At 34.6% G+C, this 12662-nt stretch overlaps 1 protein-coding gene across 12 annotated transcripts in view; it reads left to right on the top strand.

Moving 5' to 3' along the window:
- The window catches only part of BMPR1A (bone morphogenetic protein receptor type 1A), a 133683-nt gene that overhangs the window by 111824 nt on the left and 9197 nt on the right, over positions 1 to 12662 (top strand). For all 12 annotated transcript variants that reach the window (XM_081267926.1, XM_081267921.1, XM_081267918.1 and 9 more), the window contains 3 exons: positions 4987 to 5083; positions 5260 to 5359; positions 12183 to 12327. In XM_081267926.1, the coding sequence (XP_081124052.1) occupies positions 4987 to 5083; positions 5260 to 5359; positions 12183 to 12327 (342 nt within the window). The remainder of the gene's footprint in view (positions 1 to 4986; positions 5084 to 5259; positions 5360 to 12182; positions 12328 to 12662) is intronic.

Consider the following 12662-nt stretch of genomic DNA (forward strand, 5'->3'; position numbering starts at 1 on the left):
AGTTTTGAATTTCACTGTATAGGAATTAATCCTGTTCTCCGGATTTGAAACATGTTAATTTAGTTATTATAGTTTTATGATATTAGTATATTACCAACCATTCATACTACATATTTTTTAATCGCTTAAGAAGATTGATGAAGGAGCTGTAGTTAAAGCACCGAGCCCAATGGTAGTATCAAGTGTCCTGCAGTCTCCTAAATTAGATTTCTTCCAAACTGAATTCACCATAGAAGCTAGTTACTAAACTTGACAATATGCATCTAAACCCATGGTAGTTCTTAATAGTTGTGACAGTCTTGTCAAGGAGCTTATTTTCTCATCCACAAAAGACTTGTTAAAAGGATCAAATGAAATACTGTAGCACAATTGGCACATAGTAGGGACCTAATAAATGTTAGTCTTTGCCACCCTGATTGATTATCTGAGCAGTCTTCAGACTATATTACCCATATCCCTAGGTACACACAGACTGTGTTATATAAAAGTAACTTGGGCACATGGATAGTTACAAGGGAATCAGGTTGCAAATCCTAAACATTCTTAAGCCCTGAAGCTTAAAACTGCTGTGCCTGAAAACAGAGCTTCTCAAGCCATTTTTCTTTTCCTTCTTCCCTTTCACAGTCACCCTTCTCCTTGTTAACCAAAGCTAGGTATAAAACCTCAAGATTCTACAGGCTGGGGATGTGGCTCAAGCGGTAGCGCGCTCGCCTGGCATGCATGTGGCCAGGGTTCAATCCTCAGCACCACATACAAACAAAGATGTTGTGTCCACCGAAAGCTAAAATAAATATTAAAATATTCTCTCTCTCTCTCTCTCTCTCTCTCTCTCTCTCTCAAAAAAAAATAAAAAAACCTCAAGAGTCTAAACAGTGCTATGGATTATAAATGAAAGCATCCATGTAGAGAACACAAGAAAATCAAATACATTTACATTTCAGGTGGTTTTTAAATTTTTTGCTCTCAGACAAATTGCTATATCATTGAAGGTAATTTTTGATGATAGGATCATTACTTTGGAAGGACTTTAAAGAATTATGGGATAGTGGTATAACAAACTGCTTCCATTATCATCTTTTTGTTAATGTGAGCAAAATTTCTTAGAGCTAATAAAAAAGAAAAATAGGAGTAAAATTAATGCTGAATCTTCTCATTGTTGTTAGAGTTAATAAAAAAGAAATATAGTAAAATTATTGCTGAATATTCTCATTGTTGTAATAAGTAATTTTATTCATGAATTCATAAACTACTATTTTGAAAACCCTAACCATCTCATTAAGAAATGCCTCTTTAAATTTTCTCATATTAACATTTTAATAAAGATTGTAGTGTATCTTTTTTCCTCCATAATGCAAGCCCTCTACCACTGAGCCATATATACCCTTAGCCCTAGATTTTAGTATATCTTATTTTGATCAGTTTGATAACTGATAATTACAGTAATGAACTAGGATGTTTTGAGTCTTAAAAACACAGAGTAACAGAAATAGAAGAATTTATATATACTTATTTTGATGTGAAGAATTATGTACATTAAGGCATAATTATTGTGAAAAAATATTTCAAGGAAATAGAAGTTCCAAGATAAAATTTCAAGTTGTTAATAGAAGCATTTGCCAGGTGCAATAGTGCACGCTTATAATTCCAGCAGTTGGGAGCAGAGGATCACAAGTTTAAAGCCAGCCTCAGCAAAAGTGAGGTGCTAAGAGACTCAGTGAGACCCTGTCTCTAAGTAAAATACAAAATAGGGCTGGGGATGTGACTCAGTGGTCAAATGACCCCGAGTTCAATCCCTCGTACTAAATAAATAGATAGATAGATGGATTTGTTGCCAAGAGTTAATAAGTGGGATGGCATCAAATTAAAGAGCTTCTGCACAGCAAGGGAAACAATTAAGATTGTGAAGAGAGAATCTACAGAATGGGAGAAAATTTTTGCTAGCTACTTTTCTGACAGAAGATTAAGATCCAGAATAAATAAAGAATTCAAAAACTTATTACACACATACACAAATAACCCAATTAGTAAATGGGCAAATGAACTAGACAGACAACTTCTCAAAAGAAGAAACACAACGAACATATGAAAAATTGTTCAACACATCCTTAGCAATTAGGAAAATGTTAATCAAAACTACACTGAGATTTCATCTCACTCTAGTCTTAATGGCAGCCATTAAGAATTCAAACAATAATAAATGCTGGAGAGGATGTAAAGGAAAAGAAGGGAGGGAGGAGAAGAAGGAAAAGGAAATACTGGTGAATGATAGTGACCAGACAAATTATATCGTTATATGGTGTGCATCCGTGAATATGTAACAACCAGTCCAACCATTATGTATAACTGTAATGCACCAATAAAAAATAATAAGAAAAAAAGCATTTGTTTATTTTAAAGAATTTTTTTACTCCATCTGCTATTAGTTTTGTTTATTTATTTTTATGTGGTACTGAGGATCAAACCTGTGCCTCACATCTGCTAGGCAAGTGCTCTACCACCGAGCCACAACTCCAAGCCCCCATTTGTTCTTTTTTTTAAAGATGATAATGGGTATCACATTATGTTATTTAGATTCTACTGAATAAAGAACGAAGTAACATTTCTATTTTAAAGTATTGTTTTCAGTAAGACAGAAATTATTAATATATTGTTTGTAGCTTTTAAATTTGTGGTAAAACAATTCTAGATGTAGTCTAAAAATATGAGGAATACATTGTTTTAAAAAACTTGTTTAGCAAGACTGAGGATGTAGGTCAGTGGTAGAAAGCTTGTCTATGAGGTCATGGGTTCAATCCTAGTACTGCAGAAAAATAAAAATTTGTTTAGGATCCACACATGCAAAAAGATTTGACCAGCACTTATCTAACTTTCTATATATCTTGGTAAACATCACTTTATTAACCTAGCACCAAACCCCAAGAAGAACAGCTTTTAGTCTCACCCTAAATCTTCCTCACAGTGGTTGCATTGCCAAGGTGTGGATCAAAATAAATACAAGTGATTTTCGCCATGCTTTTAATTTCTTCCTGTCAAGCTTCAATCTCCATTGGCATATCTAGCTAGTTCTTCCTATACAATAATTCTTTCTCAGGAACCTAATTTTCTTGTCCATTTCTTTTAACTTGACTTCATTTCTTTCCTCATGTACTATCTCTGGCCCATGCAAATGAAATACGTTTTCTTAAGTTAGAACCTTCCACTTCATAAATGCCAAGTGACTTTTTCCCCATAAGGATTTTTATTCCCCACATGTCTGAAACTACAGATTAACTTGGGTGGAGGGAGGACGAAGGCAGTGCAGGGGAAGGGAAAAAGTTCTGTCACTCCAGCTTCACTGCCCAGACAATTGTGGCCAAAGATGTAGCTCAGTGCTAAAGTGCTTGCCTACCTTGTGAGGTCCTGGGTATAATCCCATCATCACAGAAGGAAAGGTAGTAATCTGGGCAACCCTGACTTTTGCCCACCCAGGTTGTTAACCCGTGTAAGATAAATGTGAAGTGAGTCCGATGTTGCTTATTTTTGGTGAAGCCCATCTGGTATTCCAGATCTGCCCAAGATTCTTTGGCTTATTCCAAAATTTCATCTGAGATTTATGTCAGGCTCACCTTAGGAAGAACTAATTCATTAAATATTTACTGTTTGCATTCTTATCCAGAGAAAATGAAAGCCTAAGGAGAAGTTAAATGTTCAAGGTCACAACATGAACAACTGGCAAGGCTCAGATTTAAATGATTCCAAAGCCCTTGTTTTTTCCATGATACTATGCTGCCTTCAATCTGTTGGCAAAGTCTTTCTTTTGCTTTTAAAGAAAAGTAATGACATTTAGCTATCTTGTTTCTAGAACACCTTATTTCCAAACTCTTTTAAGTAATACTTGTCTTTCAGCTATCTCACAACTGTTTTCATCTTCCTGGAATATAACTCACTGGATTAGAAGATGTGGACTCATGTAGAATAGAAAAACATCATAAGATCTCTTTATTTCTCTGGGATATCATTCCCACTACCTGGTATTTGGTCTGTCTTCTTCATTCCTGTATTCAGCCTTAATAGAGAGGACACGAACAGCAGTGGAGGAATCGTACATCTTTGTCCTTCATTTTCCAATTCATTGCTTGGTAGGCTTTCCCCCTGTACTTCCAAAGAAGCCCTTTTTCCCCATGACTAGAGTCTTTTTCCCTGTTGGTTTTCTGACTTATTAGGGATACCTCTCTTTTCTGCATGGTGGTCTCATAAACTCTCAGAAGTATTGTGTCTGTATTTTGCCCTTTCCCTCACCTGCATAGTTTAGCTTGCCTCCACATCTTTCTAGTTCATTAATTGCTAGATGCAGAATCTGTATCTTTTACAACATGGCCACCTCTCTTAACCAGTCTATTCTTTGCACTAGGACCCCCTCCACATTTTAGTCTGATCTTAAGTCTCATCCAAGTCTCAGTACTACTAAGATCATATTTTCCATACTAGTTTATGGTTATATTAAAATTTATTACCTGTGTTTTCTAGAAAAAGACATCATGAACTTAATTACTTTTTACCAAAAACAACTGAATGGTAATTTATTAAAATAGGCCATTGGGGCTGAGGATGTGGCTCAAGTGTTAGCGCGCTCACCTGGCATGCATGCGCCCGGGTTCGATCCTCAGCACCACATACAAAACAAAGATGTTGTGTCCGCTGAAAAAAACTAAAAAATAAATATTAAAAAAAAATAGTCCATTGTTTGGTAGGAAAACACTGGAACTTTTTGTCCATCTGTAATTAAGTTGTAGTCTAATGTTCTAATATACCTTCCATACATATGTTGTCCTTAAAGAAAATCATTTTATAATCTTCATACATTTTAATTTTTCAGTAATATTTATTTTTACATATAAAATTTGCAGATCCTTTTCACTCACTAAATGAGAAATTGTATTTTATCAGTACTAAAAATAAGTTTAATGTATCAAATCATTTCTAATATTACCATTATTTTTCCTCTAGGATTCACCAAAAGCCCAACTTCGCCGTACTATAGAATGTTGTCGGACCAATTTATGTAACCAGTATTTACAACCTACACTGCCCCCTGTTGTTATAGGTAGGTTATCCTGGAAAAGTCAGAGCATGAGTCTCTGTAAAATATTTTTTCTGATTTTAACAATAACCAGATTACTATATTAAAACTATAAAATCACACTGTAAATTATGTTTTCCTTTTAATAAGATGTGATTGAAAGATACTCTGGTCACTTAATGTTTACTTTTCATTGTCAGGTCCATTTTTTGATGGCAGCATTCGATGGCTGGTTGTTCTCATTTCCATGGCTGTTTGCATAATTGCTATGATCATCTTCTTCAGCTGCTTTTGTTACAAGTAAGGAGATAACTTATTTGATGCAAAATATTCTGTTAAATAGTAGATATCAACAGTTGTTTTAAAACCAGTGAGCAGAAACTACTGACTGCTGTATGCAATTCAGAAACTATTAATTTGTATTCTCTGGTTATATCATCTTAATTTTAACTAGATTATAGTTTCTTTAAGAGGTAAGAGGGTTTTACTACCAATCAATTAATTGAACACAATTTATACTTCTGTGATTTTCTTGTTTACAGAATAGTGAGATTTGTCTCTATTATACTTCAAGAAATGTGCAAATACCAGAAACTGGGCATTTAGGCTTCCTTCACAATTTTTATTTTTTGGGGGGGGCGGTGGTGGTGCTGGGGCCTTGAACATGCAAGTACTCTACCAACTGAGCTATATCCCCAGCCCTTCTTTCACAATTTTAAGCAAAATATTACAGAGAATTCCATGACTGCTTTGTTTATTTAGCTTTTGAACTTCATGTTTTATTTTTATCTACTTGAAGATACATTACTTATCAGTTGTATAAGATTATTAATTTGGGATATTTATTCATGTTTAGCTGGACTTGAACAAGTCAGTTTGCTGTTCATAGCAAGCCATAAAAGGATAAAATTAAAGAGAGGTCTTTTAGCATATTAAGGTTCATCTTTATTATGTGTCTCATTAACCTTTTGTTTTCACTGTTTTCTGGTGACCTGTTTCAGTTAATCTAGATAAATCTCCAAATTTATTCTTAAATTTACATTCATAACAAGACCCTCAAAATCAATCTTCTCTAAAACCTCTTAAACTATCACCATTCTCCATTCTGGATTAATTATCATTTTGTACTGTTCTGCCAGTTCCTTATACTTTCCTCTGGCATAGAATTTCTCATTCTCTTTTGTAGCTCCTTTAATCCTTAACACTGGTTAGATCTATGATTCTACCCCTTACACTTAGTACTTTCACCTTAAATCTTTTTACATTCACAAATATTCACTTACTTATCATAAATATCTGGCTAAAGTCTGCCTTTCCTATTGAATAGGAATCTTAAGGACAACAGAGATTACCTGGTCCATTAATATTGATGGCCAACTAAGCTGTTTAAATTGTTGCTTCTCCGTTGAATTATTATGGATGAAAATGGTGAATCAGCATATCCCCCCATGCTTGGCACACAGTACTCAGTAACTTTTTGTTGGTGTTTACCAGCCATCCTTTGGCCCAGAATGCTGCTTGGGAAAGAGTCTCACTGATTAATTTATGAGATATAAAGCCCACTGGTAGCTTGATAATGGGTCATTCATCTTCACTCCTATTAGAGGACTTCTGGTCCCATAGTAGTTCAATAATAAAAACAAGCAATTTTGAAACTATAGTAACAGTAGCAAAAAATAAAATTTGCCAAGTAATGTTTCATTTAATAAGAATATAAATACTAATTGTATGCCTAATGAAGATGCTGTTGATCAGCTTTAAAGTGATTAAAAATAAGAAAAATTGTCATCCATGTTTATTTTTTATAATTTCCAGCACTTTTAATTTATTTAATTCTAAATTTTAAATTCAAGTTTTCATCTGATATCCTGTTACTTTTTTGCTTAAATTCATTGAATGAATATTTATAATATGATCAGAATGTTTTAAGATAAAATAAAAATCATGCCAAATATGTGATACAAAATATAAAACAAGAAAACCAGTGAAATGAGAACATATTCAATCAAGTTTCAACAGTGTTAAGAAGTAACAGTGGTAAAACAGTAATTCTGCCAACTGCAAAAGAGATACAGGGTTTCACAACAGGTAGTATAGAAACATTTGTAGATCATGAGCATTTAAAATAAATTCCACAACTGAAAATGGCTTTACTTCCCTGGTGATGGCAGGCCTACAAACATCAATTGACAAAAACATCACTCAGTAATAACATGAAAATCAATTTCAGATGAATCTTTTTTAAAAAACTAGAAGAGGCCAGCAATATTGTTGGTATTGTATTACCCACAATAGTTGTTTTTTTTTAAAAAAACAAAAACTACTACCTCATTTATTATGCTAATGTATTCTAGGTACTGTGCTAAGCATTTTACATATATTATCTCCAGTAATTCTCACAGTCACCCGAAAACTTCCCTGTTAGGTTCATCTTCACATTTTTTGTGTGAAAATATAAAGATTCAGAGATGTTAAATAACCTACTTGATACTACTGAATAATTAGCAGAGCAGGGATTCAAACTGCATGATCTCCTCCAACCCCTTTTATTTTAAATTTTGATACAAGATCTCACTAAGTTGCCCAGGTTAGCCTTGAACTAGCAGTCCTCCTGCCATATCCTCCCAAGTTGCTAGGATTACAGAAGTATGTTGCCATGCCTGCTTCAAACTGTATGATCTTTATCATTTTGCTATAATTGACCCTATCTTAGACTTAGCAGAGACCAAAATCCACAAGCTTGCACAAGGAAGTATACAAGAGTGGTTACCAGAGACTGGGGAGAAGAAGGGAAGGGGTTTAGGGAGAGGATGGCTAGCTGTGGTATAATGTTACAGTAAGAGGAATAAATTATAGTGCTCTTTAGCACAGTAGGGTGAATATAATTGATAAAAATGCATTGTAATATATCAAAGTAGTTAGAAAAGGATTTTGAATGTACTCACCATACAAAAATGAGAGGTTAAGGTAATGGATATGCTAATTACCCTGATTTGATCATTTCGCAGTTTATTCAACAATCAAGACATCACATAGCACCTTAAAATGTGATGCAAAAAAATTTGATACAAATTTTTATATCAAACAAAAAATAAATTAGTAAAATTAAAAAAAAAAAACAAAGAAAGAAAGGAACCATTTCACATCTATGATGAAGCCTGAAAAGAGAAATCAGATACCTGGCTTCCAGATGTGGAGACATCGATCACACACTGTTAGTAGAGCAACACTGAGAAAGGCAGGCAGATAGGTTATGGGAGGAACTAATGGAGCTGAAATTGAACTCTACTACCAAAAAGAAATTTGGTAGAGTTTTGAGTTGAAATATGAAAAACAGTAGGACAGGTATCTGGATCTAGGTCTCATTCTATACCTGAGAGAGGGTGCTAGTGAGATAGAGATGCTTCTCTTGTCTTGCTCCTTTCTTCCCATCTCTTCAGAGTCCTCTTCAAAGTTCATTTCAAGTAAACACTCAACGTTTCCTCTGACAGAAAAGATTCTGTGTTTCCAATCCAGATAGATCTACATTTTTCATGATTAATGTTTCTGAGGATGTTGTTGGCTTAGGTGAGCAGCCCTTGGAAGCAAGGTCGCCAGAGTGTTCTAGAGGAGCTACCCAGTGCCACTTCTGCTATGCCTGAGTGCCATGGTTGTCACCTGATATCCATTTATTCTTGCCTGGAAGTTTCCTTTAACTTAACTTCTTACAGTACAGGTGTGCTAGTCACAAATTCTCTCGCCTTTTGTTGTGTGGAGAATTTTGGGTTGGCTTTTTGTTTCTTCCTCTCAGAGGTGTCACTTCATTGTCATTGCATAATTTGTGACAAAATTCTTACCTTTGATCTATTGTATGTACATTTTTTTTTCATGGCCTCCTTTAAGATTTTATCTTTGGTTTTGTACAATTTGAACAGAATATGTTTAGGTGTGTGTGGTAATTTTGAGAGTTTATTCAATATGCTTTAAGTATCATGAAGGTTTTTTTTGAATTTATGGTTTGATGTCTGTCTCTTCTTTTGAAATTGCAGTTATACATGTTTTAGATTATTTGATGTTGCCTCACAACTCTTTCATTTTTCAATTTTCATTAGTTTTTTCTCTTTGTATTTTACTTCAAGTAATTTCTATTTACCTATTTTCAAGTTTACTGATTTTCCCCCCCTCAACTGTTTCCAGTCTACCAATGAACCCATCAAAGGAATGCTTCATCTCTGATACTATGCTTTGCTTTTTTAAAATTTTTATTGAGTGCATTATAATTATACATAATAGTGAGATTCATTGTTGCATATCATACTCTGATAACCAGGTTTATATTTTTATTTGAACCCATTTCTCTGCTGAAATTCTTTGTCTTTTTATTCATGTTTCTTACCTTTAACAGGCATTTCATTATTTTAATCACAGTTACTTTAAAGTCCCTATCTTAATAGTTCCATCTTGTGAGTCATTCATTTAGTTGTACTGACTGCCTCCCCTCTTGACTGAGAGATACTCTTCCTTGCGTTTTTAACTTTGAATGATAGTTGGTTTATCACGTTTAGAACAGACTGAAATAAAATTACACATGCCAGGTATGGTGACACACCTCTCTTGAGTTTCAGATACTCAGGCTGGGCAGGTGGCACAGACCTGTAATCCCAGTGGTTCAGGAGGCTGAGACAGGAGGATCGCAAGTTCAAAGCCAGCCTCAGCAATGGCATGGCACTAGGCAACTCAGTGAGAACCTGTCTCTAAATAAAATACAAAATAAGGCTAGGGATGTGGCTCAATGGTTAAGTGCCCCTTAGTTCAATCCCTGGTACCAAAGAAAGAGAAAAAAGTTTCAACTACTCAGGAGACTGAGGCAGGAGGATCCCTAAGCCCATGAGTTTGAGACAAGCCTGGGCAGTATAGTGAGATCCTGTCTTAAAAAAAAAAAAAAGATACTCATGTACACACACACGTGAGAATAGACATACCTCTTCTCTTAGACTGTTAGTAGGCAGGGTGGGGTTTTGTGTTTTCTTTAGTGCTTGGGTGAATTCCTGCAATGCATCACAGGTTTCACATTTCCTTAGTAATGTACTATAGTTTTCATTGTGCTTAATGTAGGAGTTTGGGTATACAACAAGACCTGTATGTGAATAGTATGTAACTTAGTCATAATGTAAACTAGAATATTGATCTGAATAAATAATGTTACAATTGTGTTGGGGGAGTGTGAGGATGGCAAGTGTTTCTGCTTTGTAAAGGCTTATGGGGATGCAAACAATGAGTTAAATGTTCATGATGAGTTAAATATTCACCCCACTATGTGAGGTCAATAGTTAATACCTAAAATGAGAACTAAAAATACCAATATAGGCAAGTCATTTAGAAATGATGAGGCAAATATTAAACAAATAGGCTTCAAGAAGTTAAAATCTATGGTTCTGAAGTGGGTAAGAGGAGGAAAGGAGACAGGGAAGTGCCATTTTATTTCTAAGCCGCAAAAAAACTATATGACATCAATCAGGGCATGGAGGCACATGCCTGTAATCCCATGGTTCAGGAGGCTGAGGCAGGAGGATTACAAGTTTGAGGATAACCTGGGTCACTTAGCAGGACCCTGTCTCAAAATTAAAAAAAATAAAAAGGGCTGGCTCAGTGGTAAAGCACCCCTGGGTTCAATCATCAGTATCAGGGAAAGAAAGAAAAGGACTATAAAACATTCTAAAATCAGTGAACATAAGACTTCGATAAAATTAAGCATTGCAAGTTCTAGAAATACAAAATTTGATAAAGTTTAAAACTAACCTCAAAAAGGTTATGGATAAAAGAATAGGGAAAACAGGCCTTCATATGATGATAAAGGGATTAAAACTGCGACCTTTAAGAAGGCCAGTAGCACTTTCCATTAGAATTACAAATTCAGTGTTAACTTCTCTGAAGTTGTACTGCACATATAGATATACCAGAAAATTGTTTCATTTCACACTTATATATAACGAGACTAGAAACAATCTAAGTGTTATCAGTAAGGGAGTGGTTAATGCCATATAGTGGAATAATATCTAGCCATTCAAGAAACCAGGAGGCTGTTTATGTACTAATGTGGAATGATACCCTAGATACCTTGCCAAGTGAAAAGGCAAGATGCAGAACAGTGTGTATGGTATATTGCCACTTCTGGAAGTAAAAGAAAAGCAGAGGAAATGAACATTAAAATATAAATTTTGATTTGAATATGCATAAGTGGTCTTTAGGTTACACTGGAAACTAGAAATAGTTTGCTTTCAGGAAACTGAATTTGATGACTAAGGGATAGGAGTGGGAGGGAAGATTTTTCACTGTACATCTTTGTAATGCCTTTTGAATTTTAATCCATTTGAGTTGATTACCCATATAGTTTTTAAAAATAATAAAAATTGTTAAATAAATTGGACTGTCCACACAGAATATAAATCTAACTTGATTTGTGCCTAATTTCCATTACATATTATAAATTCCAAGTGGATAAAATAACTTGATGAGAAAATCAGAATTTTAAAACCTTGGGAGGTGATTTATGACATTAGGGCTGGGTAAGCTTTTTTGTTTTGTTTGTTTGTTTTTTTGCAGGGGGAGGTTATTTTAAGACACAAAATCATATCTCAAAAAAGAGAAGATTGGTTGGTTAATTTGACTACATTAAAATTTAAAACTAACATAAAAACACCGTAAATGGAATGCCTTGGCTGTCACAGACTGAGAGAAAACTGTATACATTTTCAGAATGATTTAAGCCAGACATGGTGGTCCAGTTTTATAATCTCAGCAACTTATTGAGATCCTATCTCAGAATAAAAAATATTAAAAGCATATATTTAAAACTTTTTGGCAGGTGGAATGACACTTTATCTGCTTTTTTGATCTTTTATTTATTTTTCACTTGTCTGTATACTGTGAACATCTCTCCATTTTAACCAACACACAACATTACACATCTTAAACCCCTTCTCTAGGTATATTGTAACAGAGGATTTATTTTTCTGTAATAATATTGATTGAATATGATTCAGTCTGAAGGAATGATGGCTGTGTGAAAAATATTGAGATTTTTCTTAGCTCAGGATTATATAGTTATAGAATTTTAATATATACTTTTCTTCTCTTTTAAAAGACATTATTGCAAGGGCATCTCAAGCAGACGTCGTTACAATCGCGATTTGGAACAGGATGAAGCATTTATTCCAGTGGGAGAATCATTAAAAGACCTTATTGATCAGTCACAGAGTTCTGGTAGTGGATCTGGATTACCATTATTGGTAGGTTAAAGTTTCATAATAAGCACTAGGTATGGTAGTGTGTGCCTATAATCCCAGCAACTCAGGACATTGAGGCAGGAAGGTCACAAGTTTGAAGCCAAAAAATAAAAGGGCTGGACAGAGTGGGGGATGGTTAAGGGGAGGCAATGCAGAATGAATTCTTTTAAAAAATCATGTGTTGTGCACGTATAAATAGATGACAGGGAACTTCACCTTTATGGGTAGGTAAAAAGAACCAATCAAATATAAATTAATGGATGAGCAAAAGGAAATCTAGTAGGGTAGACGAAAGAGAATGGGAGAGCACCCTTATAAAACACTAAATATCCAGATTA

The sequence above is a fragment of the Spermophilus citellus genome, assembly GCF_964194105.1.
Source record: "Spermophilus citellus genome assembly, chromosome: 15".
Taxonomy (NCBI): Eukaryota; Metazoa; Chordata; class Mammalia; order Rodentia; family Sciuridae; genus Spermophilus; species Spermophilus citellus.